Here is a 19502-nt window from a genome sequence, read left to right as displayed (position 1 = left end):
AGTAACAGCCTTAATAATGTGAACAAAAACTTCCAATAAGTAAACAAGCGCCTGTGTTTCACCTGTTGACTGCATTGTACTGCAAACCCTTCCCTGCACGTGCCTGCTGGGAAGGTAACTTAGCCTCCCGAACTCCAGATGTGTTCTCGGATGAGCAGGGAACACTCACTCACCGGACGACTGTGAACTTGATACACTCGGCAGCATCCAAGATCCTCCTCATGGAGCTGATTTCCAGGTAGCCGGGGGCTTTGAATGCCACCCCCGCGGGCATGCCGTCGACCACCACGCATCCAGGGTTGAATGTGATTTTCCTGTAGGGAACTTTCACAGGGAAATTTACTCCAATTGCCTCACCTGCGATAAGACAAGCCATGTAAAATGAGTTGACTTTGCCATTTACTTTTTTTTTCTTTAATAATATTTTATTGTGTTTTAGGTGAAATTACATAGCAAATTAGGTTCCCATTTAACAAATTTTATACAAATTATTCTGTGACATTGGTTACAATTTTCACAATGTGTCAGCGTTCTTATTATTTCCAGTCTGTCTGTCCTGTTTCCAGTGATGTGGCTTCCCCTCCCCTCCTTGCCTTCTTATCTTTGCTTTTGTGTAAATGTTGACCCTCTGGCCTCATACAGTTGATTGTTTAGGGGATACATTACTCATGGATAATACTGTTTATTTTATAAGCCAATCTATTATTTGGCTGAAAGGTGACTGCTGGGAGTAGCTTCAGTGCCAAGTTCAAACGGTATCTTAGGGCAATACTCGGGGGTTCTCTAGTCTGTATCAATCCAGCAGGTCTGGCCTTTTTTAGGAATTTGAATTTTGCTCTACATTTCTCTCCCATTCTATCCAGGACCTTCTACTGTAACCCTGGTCAGAGAACGGTCTTGAGTGGCAGCTGGGCACTATCTAGTTCCTCTGGTCTCAGGTTTGTCACTTACTTTTGCCAAGCTGTGCTTTGTGTTTAATGTCAAGGTCTTAAAATCATTCCAACCAATTGACAACACTGGTGAGTGGCTGTGATTGCTTTATTTTCCAGCGGTACTATGATGCATGGATATAATTTTACTGATTTTGAAACTGGCAACGGGTAGTCGGCTCAGTTTCTCCATGCATTCAATAGAGATTACCACAGTATCTACCTGAGAAGGTTTTTGTGAGGACTGAATGATTAAACACATGTCAAGCACTAAAAACAACCCTTGACTGTGGTAACAACTCAATAAATCAGACAGCTAGTATTATTATAGTATCCTAATGAGTCAGTGTTTCCGTGTAAAAACTCTAAAGTGAACATACATGTTGACTGAGTTTCATCGCAGCTCCTTCAAAGAAAGATCAATTTCTTACAGGACGAAGTACCCAGGTTAAAAGAAGTATTTCAGGCACATAAATTCTGGTTATCTAGTAATATAACAACTTACCAAATTTTCTGCTAAAGAGCTCACTGACTTGTTCTCTCAGCTGTTTAATCTTTTCAGCACTTGATAACCTTTCCTTCTCATTATCTAAAAACAAACAAACAATCCAGAAGTAGTTATGCATTTTCCCCCAAGAAAGTTGTTGCAGGAAATGCCTGTAAGCACCTGGCTTATCATTCATTTTACTCTTAGTGCTAACTAAGCATTTTGGAAATTTGCGTATGGAAACTATCACAGACAATAGAGATTTTCCAAATTATATGTAAAAATGCTACATACTACTTTTAGGGAGCATTTTCAACATCATGCAAGACAACGATGTCCACTTTGACCATCCCCTTCAACCCTGTCCTGGAGATCCTAGCCAGTGCAATAAGACAAATATAAAGAATAAGATGTACCAGGATCAGAAGGGAATATTTTTTAATACTTTAAATTTTTATTCTATTTAATTCTGAATAACTAAAGCAATCACATGATTCAAAACTCAAGGGGTAGAAAACAAAATGTATCTTAGATCTCCATCCCAGCTGTCAGTTTCTTTCCCTGGAGGAACCGTGCCTTTGGATTCTTTCGTATCTTTCCAGATATATTTTACATGCACATATCTGGAAAAGGTTACTTAAAGCAAGTAAGTCTCTTCCCTGAGGCCAGTTCCAGTTCTATGGCAACTGGTGTTTGGAGTTGTCCTGTGGTGGATTTTCCAGGTAACGCTGGGCCAGGCTGGGAGAAGCAACGTGTCTGATTCACGTTGTCTGCTACGGGCAAGATATTCATCGTGTGGCCACCTGCAGCATATTTTATACTCCTAGTTGTCAGGGTAAACTAAGCAAAAAACAACATCTCCAAGGGGCTAACCCACATCATAAAAGACTTAAGACAAACTGAAAAGACAATAAAAACTAAACCATGATACAGTCAGATAAGCCTTCATACCTGGAACTGTCACCTGAACGATGTTAAGATCCTCAACACCTGCTGCAGAACTTGTAACAGTAGATGAATTTGAGTTTCCTTAAAACAGAATTTGAAGTTTAGAATTTACAGAAAATGAGGCGGAATTCTAAAATGTCAAGGTGCTACTTTGAGCAGAAACCCAGGCTGAGTTTGTACAAGTTCAGAGAACACGTGGCTGCGGATCCCAAGTGGTTGGCTGTTAGCTGACAGTTCAGCCTCAGGCAAGTTAACGTGACGCCAGAGGGGAGAGGGCACCAGTTTACTGCTTAGCCCCTAATACTTCAACTGGAGTCCCCGGGTGGTGTGACTGGTTAACATGCTTCGTTATAAATCGAAAGGTTGGAGGTTCAAGTCCTCCCAGAGGTGCCTTGGAAGAAAGGCCTGGTGATCTAATTTTGAAAAAATCAGCCACTAAAAACCCTATGGAGGATGGTTCTACTCCAACACCCATGGGATCACCACAAGTTGGAATCGACTGAAAGGCAACTGGGGACGTGGACTGAGGCTACTTCCATCAGTCTGATTTAAAAAGGAGTGCGTTAAAAAGTATATTTCCCTTGTTATTCTCAGTTTAAAGGAAAGAAAAAGGGGAAATGAGACCTAAATATGTCTTAGAGAACATTTAAAAAGCAGACATCCTATGAAAAATGATTTAAGAGTAACAGCCAAAAAAGGCTCAGGCAGGGTTGAATTGCAAAAGGAAAGCTGATATGGTCAGTTTTCCGATCGAAGGATAAACCCAATAGTCACGTAAGTTAAATGTGGAAAATGTTAACAGATCTATCTAATCTGAGGGTCTAAAAGCGCCATCCATACGTTCTGTAAACGATAAATACTCAAGGTTTGAGAGACTGCACATGAAGACGAAGACCTCTGTGTAAGAGCTCCCCAAAATCCAGGTGCTTGGTGTAAGAGACGCTTCAGCCCAAGGTGTAAGCTGAACTCCATCTTGTTTTAAAAACTCTAAGTTGCTTTTCTTCTTCTCGCCAACTTTGGGAGAAGCAGCTCAGAGCCATGGCTTCTACGTGCATTTGCAGAGGGTCCTGAGAAGTGGTATAGTTTAACTAGATAAAAAGAAGGAATTATTTTTTCAGCAGGCTGTAACAACAAAGACTGTAATAACGATCGTTTAGGAATTTTCCAGGAAAGGGTCTTGAAAATGTTTGCAAGAGATAAGAGATCATATTAGGAAATAGATTGCAAATTGTTTATTTAGAGGTCAGTTAGTTATGGCTGTGTGAGGGCACTCTAAAACTGAGATGCTTGGCATGATCATAAATGACTGTTCCAGGTCTAAATCTGTTGAATTCGTCAGGATGGTCTCAGAAGAATGCTTGTACAGCAGAAAGATTGTAAATCCATGTTTAAAAAATAAATCAGCTACAAACTATCAGTCTCTACTTGTCCAGAGCTAAAGAGAAAAAAGGAAACCAAAGACTCAAAGAAGAAACTAGTCTGCAGAACCAAGAGTCTACACGAACAAATCTGGGCGTGCTCTTTGACACCTCAGGGACACAAGTCGCCACATCACCAACAAAGGCCCTCAGGTTTTTCTGCATGGCCTCACGCTGCTTCAAACAGTTCACACACACAACTGTTTGGAAGATATCTGCTGCTCTTGATCTCAAAATTACTTGCTTTTCTGAGAAATCTAATGAATCCTGGAAGGTCTAACTCTAATAGCCAGGCTCAGCATAGAGAGGTTCCTGAAGCTACTGTGGGTTCCATCACCACCTCAAAATAAGGGAAATATTTCAGGGTAGTAAACACTGCTAACGAAGTCCCCGGGTGCTGTACATGGTTAACATGCTCGGTTACTAGCCTAAAGGTTAGTGGTTCGAGTCCACCCACAGGTGTCTTGGAAGAAAGGCCTAGTGATCTACTTCTGAAAAATCACCTTGAAAACCCTACAGAGCACAGTTCTACTCTAACACATAGGAGGTTGCCATGAGTCAGAGCTGACTCAATGGCAACCAGTAACATCGTTACCCAGGCCCCAGTGCCGTCGAGTCGATTCCGACTCATAGCGCTAAGCCTCCAGAAAACCCAGAACCAAATTCAGGTCATCAAAAGGGAGTTTTTATTTAGAGGCCATTGAGCTTATGTTAATGGTAGTGGAATGATTTCAAAAAGGATAGCGAGAATGGTTCCACAACTTGAAGAATGTAATCAATGTCACTGAACGTGCTCGTAGGAAGGGTTGAAATGGTGTATGTTTGGTTATGTGTATTTTCACCACAATAGAAAAAGTTAAAACAATTTTAAAAAAGTTAACAGTAAGTTAAAATATAAATTTAAAAATACAAAATTTGTAAAAAATTCCTTTTAGGAATGAGTAACAAATGACATTGTGAGGATTTTCATTTTCTCTGTGTTGAGGTGTAATCCATACTGAAGGCTGTGGTCTTTGATCGTCATCAGAAAGTGCTTCAAGTCCTCTTCACTTTCAGCAAGCAAGGTTGTGTCATCTGCATAACGCAGGTTGTTAATGAGTCTTCCTCCAATCCTGATGCCTTGTTCTTCTTCATATAGTCCAACTTCTCCAATTATTTGCTCAGCATACAGACTGAATAAGTATGGTGAAAGGATACAACCCTGATGCACACCTTTCCTGACTTTAAACTACGCAGTATCCCCTTCTTCTGTTCAAACAACTGCCTCTTGTTCTATGTACAGGTTCTTCATGAACACAATCAAGTGTTCTGGAATTCCCATTCTTCGAAATGTCATCCATAATTTGTTATGATCCACACAGATGAATGCCTTTGCATAGTCAATAAAATACAGGTAAACATCTTTCTGGTATTCTCTGTTTTCAGCCATGACCCATCTGACATCAGCAATGATATCCCTTGTTCTACATCCTCTTCGGAATCCGGCTTGAATTTCTGGCAGTTCCCTGTCGAGGTACTGCTGCAACCACTTTTGAATGATTTTCAGCAAAATTTTATTTGTGTGTGACATTAACGATATTGTTTGATAATTTCCACATTCTGTTGGATCACCTTTCTTTGGAATGGGTACAAATGTAGATCTCTTCCAGTCAGTTGGCCAAGTAGCTGTCTTCCAAATTTCTTGGCATAGATGCGTGAGCACTTCCAGCCCTGCAACCATTTGTTGAAACATCTCAGTTGGTGTTCCATCAATTCCTGGAGTTTTGTTTTTCACCAGTGCCTTCAGTGCAGCTTGGAGCTCTTCCTTCAGTAGCATCAGCTCTTGATCATATGCTACCTCCTGAAATGGTTGAATGTTGACCAATTCTTTTTGGTACAATGACTCTGTGTATTCCTTCCAACTTCTTTTGATGCTTTCTGCATCCTTTAATATTTTCTCCGTAGAATTCTTTAATATTGCAACTTGAGGCTTGAATTTTTTCTTTAGTTCTTTCAGCTTGAAAAATGTCAAGTGTGTTCCTCCCTTTTGGTTTTCTATCTCCAGGTCTTTGCACATGTCATTGTAATACTTTATAATCATTATAATACTTTAACTTTGTCTTCTCAAGCTGCTCTTTGACATCTTGTGTTCAGCTCTTTTACTTCATCATCTCTTTCGTTTTAGCTACTCTACATTCAAAAGCAAAGTTCAGAGTTTCTTCTGGCATCCATTTTCTTCTTTTCTTTCTTTCTTCACAACTGGACCAAAAAGCAACATCATCATGAACGGAGAAAATAATGAAGTTGTCAAGGATTTAATTTTACTTGGATTCACTATCAACACCCATGGAAGCAGCAGTCAAGAATCAAATGACTCACTGAATCGGGCAAATCTGCTGCAAAAGGCCTCTTTAAAATGTTAAAAACCAAAGATGTCACCTTAAGGACTAAGGTGCACCTGACCCAAGCCATGGTGTTCTCCATCGCCTCATATACATATGAAAGCTGGACAATGAATAAGGAAGACTGAAGAATTGATGCCTTTGAATTATGGTGTTGGTGAAGAATACTAAATATACCGTGGACCTCCAGAAGAATGAACAAGTCCGTTGTCTTGGAAGAAGTACAGCCAGAATGCTCATTAGAAGCAAGGATGGTGAGATGATGCACATATTTTGGACACGTTGTCAGAAGGGACCAGTCCCTGGAGAAGGACATCATGCTTGGTAAAGTAGAGGGTCAGCAAAATAGAGGAAGACTCACAACAAGATGGTCTGTAACAGTGGCTGCAACAATGGGCTCAAACATAATGATTATGAGGATGGTGCAGGACCGGGCAGTGTTTTGTACATAGGGTCGCTATGAGTCAGAACTGGCTTGAGGGCACCTAACACCACCACCACCATCTGGCTGCTATATGAGCCATCACAATAATCCTTGTAAGACAAAGGAGGACAAAACACCCCACAGATGGAGCTCCCAACGCTTTAGTGCTTTGCTAGATGCAGGTATTAGTGGCAGATAATTTATGACTAATTCTTTAAGAGAACTGCTATCTAGAAAAAAAAGAATGATTGGGCCTTTACTCCCTACACAACTGGGATGCCCCAAATGACACACCACTATACAGAGGCCACTTAAATTTAGTGCTGGACTTCGATTCTAACGTGGGACTGTTCTCTTTACATTCTTAAAAGTACTTTAAGGAAACAACCCAAATGTCCATCAACGGATGAACTGGTAAGCAAATCGTGGTCCACGCACACAAGGGATTACTACTCGGCCGTAAAAAGGAATGAAGCACTGATACATGCTATGACACAGGGGAACCCTGAAAACACTGAAACATGGTGAGAGAAAGAAGCCAAACACAGAAGTCACATATGAATGACCAGGGCAGGTGAACGCATACAGAAAGCTGACTGCTGTTTGTCAGGGGTTAGGGGAGGGGAGAGGGGGACCGGAATGGGCAGTTGCTTAATGGGTTTGGGTTTCCTTTTGGGGTCTGAAAATGTTCTGGGACTAGACAGAGGTGAAGGCTGCACAACACTGTGAATGTATCAGATGCCACTGAATGGTTCACTTTAAAATGGTTAATTTTATGTTATGTGAATTTCACCTCCATAAAAAACATTTTTGAAAGTACTTTAAGGGCTTCCTTCTGTGGAATTTTAGGGGGAAAATAATCTCAAGTACTACAGTGTGGCTCAGAACGGTGTCCAACATCAAGTGTGCCAGATGCCAGGTTGACACCTCATGATGACATAATTTGAAACTGGGCCAGCTAAATATCATGTTTTGTCCATAAACCTAGTCGGGCCCCATTAACTTCTCAAGTGTAGATGAGACAGCAGAAATCCATCCTGACTAACAGAAAAATTCACCTGAAAATTCATGCCCTGCTGGCAGTGGGTGAGTGACATCATCCCTTGAGGGGAAGCAGCTTGCTAGAGCCCAAAGACCCAGCCAGCATGGCCACACAACTTCCCACACAGCTGTGGGGTTAAAACACCACAGAGAGCTTGTTCACCCTCTCACAGACCAACCAGTAATCTGAACTGTGTCTCTTAGTAGTTAAGTAGGAGTTCCTGGGTAGTGCGAACAGTTAAGTGCTCGAAGGTTGGTGTTTTGAACCCACCAGACACCTGGGAAGAAGGTCTCCTGACCTGCTTCTGAAAGGCGGCAGCCTTGAAAACACTGCAGCAGTTCTGCTCTGCGCACACGGGGCTGTCGTGAGTCGGAACAGACTCCACGGCAACCAACTAGAGAACCCCGTGTGTTTGCTGCGGAGAATTGGGGAAGGAATGAATGATATAAGGAAAAAGTTAAAATCACACATAATTCGAATACTGTTGACAGTTTCTTTTTTGGTATTTTCTTCTATCTATATGATTTTTCTAAACAAAACTGAAATGTTATTGTAAATTATGGTTTTTAAATTCCTGTTTTGTTTCTGACTTCTCTTTTGACAGTGTGTTTTTCAATGACCACCCTGTGCGTGTTTTTCCAAACGTGTCACCATGATCCACTCTGACCGCTGAGCACTTAAACTGCACCCACTTCTTCTGTTATAAATAATGACGAGACAGGTTTTCCTTCTAGAACAATGAACCTGATAAAACCAGTTTTTAAGAACGTAAATAAATGAAGTATAATGGAGAAACCCAATCAGGATAGAAACAGTCATTAAATCTCAAAACTCCTCCAGGTCATGGCACGATGAATTCAGTGAGGGTTTCACACAGAGTAGTATCTACGGAGGCCCTGGGTGATGTAAACAGTTAATGCTCTCAGCTGCTAACCGGAAGGTTGGAGGTTCAAGTCCACCCACAGGCTCTTTGGAAGAAGGCCTGGCGATCTACTCCTGAAAAATCAGCCAGTGAAAACCCCATGGAGCACAGTTCCACCCTGATGCACACAGGGTCATCATGAGTCAGAATCAACGTGACGACAAGTGATAATATTATCTCTAAGTAAAAACAACTTACTAAGCAAAAAAAAAAAAAGTAAAGAGAACTTCTAGGAGATAAATGTTAAAGTTATTTTAAAAGCTTAAGTTTTATAGTTTATATACTATCGTCTGCTTATTAAATCATGTTTCTGATGGAAAAATTATAAAATTACAATTACTCAATGCTGTATTTAATTCATATTTTAATAATTCAAAACTGAATCTGGAGAGGTGACTGAGACACAATTAAGTACATAATGACATTAATTCTGAGACCTCATAACATTCTTAAACATGAAATATAAAAGAACTTCTCAAGTAGGAATGAGACAGGACTAGGCTGAAGCAGGGCCGGTTGCCCTTCCCCTTGCACACAGGGCTGGGGGGAAAAAAGTCAAGCAGGACAGAGAGTGGAAAAAACTACCTGCCCTCCTGGAACTGGTGTGGCCATAGCCCGCCTCCTGGAGATGAGAACAGAACACACACAGGCCCTGTGGGGCGGAAGGAACTGAACCGTTCTAAGATGTCGTGAATAATTGTTGATGTAGATCTTGCAGGACTCCACAGGTGCAGGGTGTGTGCAAAGGAAGAGGGACCGCTGTTTGTCCTTCCTGTACCCACCAAAGGTGGCGATGTGACAAAGGGAACCAGTGCACCTGCCTCACATCCCATGACGAGTTATGTCAAGGGGAACCAAAGGACTTCCATCTTGAAGAAACCCTGCCTGCGTGCCTGTATTTGCATAACCCAACCCCTCCTCAGAGATCTCCACCCTTTCCCCCCAGAACCTCATGAGTAAACATCAAGACCCCTCCTTGTTGAAACCCTTAAATACCTGGCTTTTACGCAAATCGGAGAGACAGTCTCTCTGAAGGCTCTAGCCCTTACTGTCTCCTTCTGCTAGCTGGTAGCAAAACAGATTTGCTTGTGTGACTCCAGGCTGCCTCAACAGTCTTACTGGGCGGCGCAAATCGGACTGGGTTCAACCTAGGAAGGGGCCCTTGGTGATGGGACGACACCAGGGATCAGCTCATATTCCAGCAGCAGAGAGAAAAGCATTTTTAGCAAATTACTAAATGGGTCACGACTAAAGGAAAAATGCACATTCTTTTAACTAAACGGGCTGCAAATTCACGCAAGTCCAGGATAAACTGTCTCATTCACTTCCCTGAGAATCAACAATGTTTCAAAAAACTTTTCATTGTGAAGATTAGAATATGCTTATAATTCTTGAATGTGGTTTTTACACAAACAAAAAACCATACGGATTACATGTCAGTTTTTAAGTATTTTAAAGAAACCTTACATAGTGGATCTTAAAAAATAAATCTTGACCAAATTGCTTTTTTAATTTCACATAATTTAAATACTTGCACTTAAACTGAGTTCCCTGATTCCAGTCCAGTCCCAGCCAGGTGTCATTTTCACTCTCTTTATCATACTGCCCAGGAGGAGATGGAATGTGTTTGTGAGTGAACGGGGTCCTTTCCTTTCCCCTCCCCCTTTTCCTTTCTTTGTCTCCTCACCCTGTCCGCTCTTTCAGTCTTTTCCCACTTGAACACAGCATAGTTTGGTACAATTTTGGGCCAGTGCTAATTTGCATGGCTTAATTAAAAATGGCTTAATTATGTTATCTAAAAAGCCCAAAGCACTGGGGTACCTGAGGGAAATACAAGCTGCTTTTTTTTTTTATAGTCATACACCCACCACAACCACTAGTTGCCTTCCAGTCAATTCTGACTCATGGTGCTCCATAGGGTTTTTAGTGGCTGATTTTTTGGAAGTAGACTGCCAGGCCTTTCTTCTGAGGGGTCTCTGCACGGACTTGAACTTCCAACCTTTTGGTTAGCAACCAAGTATGTCAACCATTTGGAGCACCCAGAGACTCGTCAGTTACACACACACATATTTCAGTTTCCCCTACAGTGATCCTTTTGGAAAGGATGAAAACCACACTGAGCAACGTGAATGTGGCCAGGAAACTCACCTTCAACCTTCACCTCAGCTTCAGCCTCTTCACTTGTTTCTGAAGGGACAAGCTGAGTAGAATCTTTAAAAAAAAAATTTCTAAAATGACATTCATTATTAAGTATTCTTCTCACATTCCAACATTTTATGGCTTATACCAAAAAAGTAGCTTATTCTAAAGTTAACTAGCATTTTAAGTATACTTCATACTTAATAAATGTAAAAATAATGTTTAATTTTAAAAAGAGATAAGATGAGAAACATTCAGATATTGTTGAACAAAGCAGAGTCACCCACAGTAATGGGCACAGAATATCCTTCTATTTAGGGTAACAGGGTTCATGTGGTCGTAGTGTTTTCCTGGTGTCATCAGGAATTACTAGGATAAAAAGTCATTTGCTTTGGTTAATAGTTCTCCTCTCTTCCTGTTGGCAACCCCAGGGTGACTCATATGTTATCCTTTCTGCTGGACAAAGATTATGACACACATATTCAGTTCTGTATTCGGACAGAAGATACAAACAAATCCTAGGGAGGAGAGAAACAGACCCCTGCCTGGCTGGAGGTCACCTCACCCCGCTCTCGCTCACTTTAAAAAAAAAAAGGTTTAATTACCAAAGATTAATTGTAAGTAAGGAAGAAAGACTAGAGCTCACATTTGCTGCTTTGATCTTGTACTGTGGTTGTGTTCGCTAAGGCCAACCTTTGGAGAAACCTAGGCAAAGGTACATGGGACCTCTCTATTTTTTTGCAACTTCCTGCGAATTGATACTTCTTTCAAAATAAAAAGTTAAAACAACAACACCCAAACTAATTCAGCTCTATTATAAACGGACTTGCCACTGTACTATGATAATAAAAATCTCTTCGAAAACCAAGTACTTCGAAGGCCAGTATCCAATGAAATAATTCTGAGTCTCTATTGAACACCATTTCTACAACTGCCTTCTACGGAGGTCATCTTTTTTTCTAAATACTACCTATCCATTTATATATTAAAAAAAAAAAAAAGACCAGGGAATCAATATCTTAATAAGCTCTAACAAAGGAAAGTAAAATGGTTTGAAAGAGAAACAAATTCAAACTGAACTTGAAAAGATTTATTCCCACCTGACTCAAAGAAGGTCAAAGATGGAGTTTAAGAAAAAGAAAACAAACAAAAAGTAAAAGGAAGTTATGTAATCACAGAGTCAACTTGCTTTCTTGGCTTCAGGCAATTAAGTTCAAGATACCTAATTTTCTGAGTGAATCAACAATTGTCAAACTGGGTTCTGTCACGGAAGAATCTCCTCCTTTGGGTGCATTCTATCAAAATTCTCCTGGGTCAGAGAACTGCATGAATTGTCAGGAGGCAGTTAGACCCCTCCTCCCCAACAGAAAACTCCAACCCCCAAACCAGAAAAGCTACTAAAAAAAAAGACAACCGCAAACCAGCTCTCTGGAGAACATTCCTGACTTCAAGAAAAACACAAAATGGCTTTGGTGCTAAAATATACAATTCCTGAAGGCAGAATAATCTTGCCTGTGAATTGACACTGGTGTTTCAGGCCTCCAGATTTGGAGACGTTGGACAAATCAACCACCTTAAGAGCTCAGGCCTTAAACAGGGCGCTTAAGATCTAGACGTGCATGGGCAGAAAGTACTATCAAATTTCACTTCTGATTCAAGAATTTCCTAAAATACTATTCCAGTCTGTCCAGAAGAATTTTCGTATGCCACACCCAAGAGGCAAAATGAGCACCTAACTTCTGCACCCAGGCTCTTTCTGTAGTATCGCTTACAGACCAGGACAGTCAGAGTAGGAGACCCTCAGTAGCGCAGCTTAACACAAGGATGCAGCCACTTCTACAACAAGGCACACCGGCAAACCACCTTCTTTATTCAAACGGGTGTTTAAAAGAGTGTGTTCTCTGCAAAATACTGTAAGCCAAAAAACATGTAGTAAAATGTCTCGTTTTTCTAACCTTCCATTGGTAACTCCATTTCTATCACGTCACTGCTGGAGGAAGAATGACGGCTTCCTGAAATGAAAAGAAACAGTGTCTGGAGTTACAAATATACATACATACATATACAAATACATAAAAATATAAAAAACACAAATACATACAAAAAAGAAACCACTGAATACAGTGCAAACAATTCAAGACCCATACAGGAATACAGATGAAATACTTTGACTCTTTGAAATAAAATTCAAACAAATGATCTGATTCCTTTCTTTACTCTTCAGCTTTTTAATTTTATTTTTACTTTGGAAATTTCCAACAGACACAAGAGCAGAGAGATCGTGTAATGAAGCCCACATGTCCATACCCAGTGCCAACAATCAACTCCCAGAATCCTGCTTCATCTGTGCCCACCCCTCCACCCCCACTGGTGATTTAAAGTAAATTCTAGAAATCATAGGATTAAATAAGCAACTACCTCAGTGTGTCTAGCTAAGAGGTAAGGACTTTCTCTTTAACATCACCACAATATCACAGTTAGAAAACCAAAACCCACTGCCGTAGGGTCAATTCTGACCCACAGCAACTCTACAGTTCAGAGCAGAATTAACTACAGAAGGAAGCCACTGCAGGGAGCAGGGTGAGGTCGGCTTGTGGGTCTGAACCACCAAACTTTCAGTCAGCAGCTGAATGCTGTAACTTCGGCACCACCAGGGCTCCTTCTATCATGATTACCGCCCGCCCCCCCCCCCCCACAAATTAACAATAATATTTATCACCTAGCCTGGTGGCGCGGTGGTGACAGTATTCAGCTGCTAACCAAAAGGTCCGCAGTTTGAATCCACCAGTTGCTCCTTGGACACCCTATGGGACAGTTCTACTCTGTCCTATAGGGTCACTATGAGTCGGAATCGACTCGATGGCAACAGGTTTTGATACTTAGCCATTGTTCAAATTTCTCCAATTGTCTAATATCTTTAAAAAAAATTGAAAATAATTTTAAACTTAAGAGAAAAATTGCAAAGTAAAAATAGTAAAAGAAGATCCAGACACCCTTATCCAAATCACGTCATTAACATTTGACCCCGTTTATCACTCATTCCCTATCAAGACAGAGACGTATATATACATGTTTTTTCTTTTTCTGAACGATTTGGGGGAAAATTACATACCTCGTAGTCCTTTTCCCCAAATACTTCAGTGACTATTTCTTAATAACGACATTCTCTTACAGTCACAGTCAAGTTACAGAAATCAAGAACTTTGATATCATACTTTTACCTATTCTACCACTACACATTCATAAGCCAATTTTGTAGGCTACCGCCCTAACTGCCCTTTATAGCCCCCACCCCGCCACAGGAAGCAGTCTGAGGTCAGCAGTTGTACTTAGTTGTCACGTCCCTTTAGTCTCCTTTAATCCGGAGCAGCTGCAGAGTCTTTGTCTCTAATAGTTCATTGTGTTTTCGGTGAAGGTTTACACAGCAGTTTAGGTTCCCGTTCAACAATTTCTATACAGTCTTTCTTTGTCTCTTGTAGCACTGACATTTTTGAAGAATAAGACCCCTCCTTGCCCTTCCCCCCCATGAGCATGCTCCTCATCTGGGGTGTGTTCGAGGCATCGCTATGATTCAGCTTTTGCGTCCTGGGAGAGAAGATGCCAGACATACACTGTGTCCTCCTCAGAATGTCTCACCTGGTGGTGTTAATTCTTACCACCTGGGCAAAGTGCTGTCTGGCTTTTCCACTGTGTAATTATTGCTTTTTTCCTCTCTTGCAACTAACAAGCAGGCTGTGGGGAGAAACTTTTAAATCATGCAAATATTCTGCTCCTTATCTAAAATTCTGTAGATCTAGCACCCACTGATGATTCTGGCAAGAAAAAAAAACAAAAAACAAAAAGATGGAAAGAAACCTGTTTTATAGTAAAAACGACTTAAGAGATCTATCAGCCAAATGCAATGTGTGGGCTTTGCTGGGATCCCGATTTGAGCAGACCAACTGCAAAAAGGCATCTGTTGCTGACCACAAAACGCCAGACGGTAACTGTCACCTGCGGAGGAGTGTGGGGTCGGAAAACTGTCGTTTTGTAACCACTACAATAAAATATTGGATCCATTCATCAGTCGATGGACATTTGGGTTGTTTCATCTCTCTGGCTATTGTAAACAATGTACAAGTCTTTGTGTGGACATATGTTTTTAGTTCTCCTGGGTATATATCTAGGAACGGAACTGCTGGCTCACGTGGTAACTCAACTTTCTGAGGAACCGCCAAACTGTTTTCAAAAGCAGCTCCACCGCTGCGTGGAAAACAGTTGCACGGTCCATAAAACGTTAAACAGAGAACTACCACAGGACCTGGTTGGCTGGTGGTGGGGAGGAGAGTGACTACTTAGTGGGCAAGGGGCTTCCTTCCGGGGCACTGCCAAATGTTCTAGAGCCAGGGAGTGTAATGGTTATATAACACCGTGAGCATACTAAATATCGCTGAATGTTACACTTTAAAATTGTTAAAACGGTAAATTTTATGTTGTGTGTACAATATAAAAAAACAAAAAAAGCAATCATTCCATGGGAAATGGGAGTTGCCGCTGAAGGCACACTGAGTTTCCGTTTGGGGTGACACGCAAAGTTTGGAAATGGACAGTGTGAAGGCGATGCAACATGGTGAAAGTGATGGATCTCAATGTTTTCTTATTTTCAAATTGCTCATTTCTAGTTTACAGAAACTGAATTTATTTTTGTACATGTATGTGGCTAGAACCTCCAGTATAATATCGAGTCAAAAGTGGTGAGCCTGGACACCCTCGTTTGTTCCTGATCTTAAGCAGAAAGTTTCCAGTCTTTTAGCTTTAAGTATGACATCAGTTGTAGAATTTTTGTGGATGTCCTTTATTCCTTCTATTCCTAGGTCACTGAGTGTTTTTATCATGGAAGGGGGTTGGGTTTTGTCAAATGCTTTTTCTGTGTCTATTAAGATGATCAAGAGGTTTTTGTCCTTTATTAATAAGGTGTATTATAGTGATTGATTTTTGTATGTTGAACCAGCCTTGCATCCCTGGGATAAATCCCACTTGGTCAGGGGCATAATCCTTTATATATGCTGCTGAATTCGATTTTCTAGTATTTTGTTGACGATTTTTGTCTATATTCATAAGGATAGTTATCTGTAGTCTGTAGTTTTCCTATGGTATCTTTTTCTGGTTTTGGTATCATGGTAATATTTGCCATATAACACAAATGGAGAATAGTTCCCCCATCTTCTGTTTTTTAGAAGAGTTTGTGAAGGATTGGTGTTAATTCTTTAGAAGTTTGATAATTCACCAGTGAAGCCATCTGGTCCTGGGTTTTCTATTGTGGGAAGTTTTTTGATTATTGATTCAATCTTTTCACTTGTTACGTGTCTATTCAAATTTTTGATTTCTTCTTGAGTCATTTTCTATAGTTTGTTTTTTTCTAGGAGTTTGTCCATTTCATCTAGGTTTACTTAATTTATTGGCATAAATTACTCACTGGGTTTTTGGCAGACAGTGTAATGGCCCCCGAAGATGTCCATGACCTGTAACATATTCTGTGTTATGAGGCAAAGTGGGATTGAGGTTGATCATCAGTTGACCTTAAGCCAAGAAGGCTGCCCTGCGTCATGGGGTCACCACAGTGTAACCACAAGGCTCCTTCAGGTGGGGAAGAGGGAGGCAGAAGAATGAGTGTAGAGTGACAGGAGGTGAGGAAGACAACCTTCGTTGCTTGGCCTGGGCCTTTGCATCCGTTTTTCCCTCTGCCTGAAAGACTCCTTCCCCAAATCATGTCATCCAGAAGGAAACCTGAACGGTCCTGACATTCCTCAGTCCGTGCACCTCGGGTTAGCCCAGGCAAAATGCGTCTTGCCAAAGCTTGTACTGTGCACCCTCCAGCCCCAGGAGCACTGGCCATGGGGGTCAGAGGACTCATGGGGGTTCTGGGGGCTCCCCTTGGGCCTAGGTGTGTGGGTTGGATGGGGGCAGGGGGTCCTGAGAGGTTTGTCCTGCACACAGAGGCTGAGGTTCTGGAGGCAGGGGAGGATCGGGCTTCTGAGCTCTGTGGAACCTCAGCTGACATCACTGGGTGCCCCCCAAGCACCAGGCACCTTTCTGAGCTTTTCACATGTGTTAGCTTTACGGATTTTTCAGTGGTAGAGCTCTCACTTTCTACGGGGGAGACCCAGGTTCAATTCCCAGCCAACGTACCTCATGCACTGTCTCCACCTGTCTGTTGGTAAAGGTTTATGTGCTGTGATGATACTGGACAGGTTTCAGTGGGGCCTCCAGACTAAGACGGACTAGGAAGAAAACCCGGTGGACCCCAACGGCCTGATCTGCAACTGATCCTGGGTATGGCGCAGGACCGGGCAGCGTTTTGTTCCGTTGCGCACAGGGTCACCATGAATCGAGGCTGACTCGACAATGGACTTTAAAAGTTCTCCCTTGCTTAAAGAATATATGAAGACACCAATACTAGTACTTAAGTATTTGAGTATTTAACCTAAATGGTTACAGAAACATTCAGTGCCCTGGAATGGTCTAAGATGTCGAACAATTTTACCTGCTTTGGTATCAAGAAGGAAGCTGCTCAGCTTCCAGAGTCCTACAGAGAGCGTATCTTGAATACTGCTGTCATTTCCAAGCCAAGCACACAAAGATCAGTAATTACACATTTAACCTAAGTACTTTTTCTTAAAATAATGTAATTCTTTCTGAAAAACGTTAACAACCGCAGGTATGCCTGTGTAATCACTTCTTTGTTCCCTGCTGCCTCTGGGAGCACAGTTGACAAGAACTCCATCCCCAAATGTACACATCCTGACTGTCGCCAAGGTTGTTTCAGTTCAGAAATGTATCCTCTGGGAGTCAAGATGTAGTGTTATTCTAAGTACTTTTTCAGAACAACAGGACTTTACAGAGGGCATGCTGGCTCTGGGTGAGGGACACCTGCGAGGGCCTGTGCGCACAAAGCCCCTGAGGAAGAGGCAGCGTCTCCGCGAGGCGCTCTCACAGTCCACAGCGGGCTTCAGTGCACACCAGGCTACAGCAGACACTGTGCAGCTGGAGCTCTGAGGAGGCTCCGCAGGCACTGAGACACTGCCCGTGGCCAGAACGTACCCAAGGCGGAATTTCACTCGAAGTCTGCAGAGTCTGAAGGGATCTGCACAGAGGGGTCAGCGTATAGAAACCCCAGTGCGTCACTGGCCATTAAAAAAAAAAGAGACGCAAATCAAAACCACGATGAGATTCCACCTCACCCCTACAAAAATGACACTGATTTAAAAAAAAGAGAGAGAACAACAAATGCTGGGAGGGGTACGGGGAGATGGGAACTCTTATCCACTGCTGGTGGAATTGTAAAATGGTACAACTGCTATGGAAAACGGTATGGCACTTCCTCAAAAAGCCAGAAATAGAAATACCATAGGATCCAGCAATTCCACTCCTAGGAATACATCCTAGAGAAATAAGAGCCATCACACTAATAGACATATACACACTCATGCTCACTGCAGCACTGCTCACGGTAGCAGAAGATGGACGCAACCAAAGTGTCCATCAACAGATGAATGGATAAACAAATCGTGGTACTTACATAGAATGGAATACTACTCAACAATAAAGAAAAATGAGTCACAAAACATAACATGGATGAATCTGGAGGACATTATGCTGAGTGAAATAAATCAAGCCTAAAAGGACAAATACTGTATGATCCCACTTTCATAAAAAGACAAAAATAGGTATATATACAGAAATCAATGTCCTTTGGTAGTTACCAGGGACAGGAGGGGGATAGAGGGGGAACCACTCTCTAGACAGTTGACACCTGTCAGTTGTGGTGATGGGAAAGGAAACACTGCATGTGGGTGAAGTGAGCACAACTTAACAAGGGAAATGATGACACTAAGAAACACACAAGAATAAGGGGCATTACTGGTAAATGCTGTGTCATGGATTGAATTGTGTTCCCCCAAAATGTGCATATCAACTTGGTTAAGCCATGATTCCCAGTATTCTGTGGTTGTCCTCCATTTTCTAACTGTAATTTTATGTTAAAGAGAATTAGGGTGGGATTATACCACCACCCTTACCCAGGTCACATCTCTGATTCAGCCTAAAGGGAGTTTCCCTGGGGTGTGGCCTGCACCACCTTTTATCTCTCAAGAGATAAAAAGGGAGGCAAGTAGAGAGTGGGGGACCTCATACCACCAAGAAAGCAGCACCGGGAACAGAGCATGTCCTTTAGACCCAGGGTTCCTGCACAGAGAAGCTCCTAGTCTAGGGGAAAATTGATGAGAAAGACCTTCCTCCAGAGCCGACAGAGACAGAAAGCCTTCCCCTGGAGCTGACACCCTGAATTAGGGCTTTGAGCCAACTTTACTATGAGAAAATAAACTTCTCTTTGTTAAAACCATCCACTTGTGGTATTTCTGTTACAGCAGCACTAGACGACTAAGACATGCTGTAACATATACAATTTGGCAACAGCAGTTATAACCAAAAAATACGTGAGCGGTTACACAGGTAGATACTTCTGCATGTGTGAGTACAGAAAGGTTATGTCTGTATATACATGAGCATATGTCAGGGTACCTGTAGGCACAGCAATACACATGTCTGTGTGTGCTACACACATATTCATATGCATAATAAAGAACATGGGGGGCACAGTCACGGATACCTCCCAGACATCACCAAACACCTCGCAGGATTGGTTTACTGGGTTTGAAGGTCAGGACCACAGTTTCATAGACATCTCAGTCAACTGGCACAACACAGCCTATAAAGACTTTGTTTTACATCTTAGGTTGGTAAGTAGCGTCTGGGGTCTTATAAGCTTGTGAGC

The 19502-nt window shown here is 41.8% G+C and overlaps 1 protein-coding gene across 5 annotated transcripts in view; it reads right to left on the bottom strand.

Moving 5' to 3' along the window:
- LOC126087355 (general transcription factor II-I repeat domain-containing protein 2B) overlaps positions 1-19502 on the bottom strand; it is a 75556-nt gene that overhangs the window by 5269 nt on the left and 50785 nt on the right. For all 5 annotated transcript variants that reach the window (XM_049904771.1, XM_049904773.1, XM_049904775.1 and 2 more), the window contains 5 exons: positions 12646-12702; positions 10700-10762; positions 2368-2445; positions 1435-1518; positions 174-357 (listed from right to left, as the gene is read on the bottom strand). In XM_049904771.1, coding sequence (XP_049760728.1) covers positions 174-357; positions 1435-1518; positions 2368-2445; positions 10700-10762; positions 12646-12702 — 466 coding nt within the window. The remainder of the gene's footprint in view (positions 1-173; positions 358-1434; positions 1519-2367; positions 2446-10699; positions 10763-12645; positions 12703-19502) is intronic.

The sequence above is a fragment of the Elephas maximus genome, chromosome 12, assembly GCF_024166365.1.
Source record: "Elephas maximus indicus isolate mEleMax1 chromosome 12, mEleMax1 primary haplotype, whole genome shotgun sequence".
Lineage (NCBI taxonomy): Eukaryota > Metazoa > Chordata > Mammalia > Proboscidea > Elephantidae > Elephas > Elephas maximus.
This window is presented reverse-complemented; position numbering and strand designations above follow the sequence as displayed.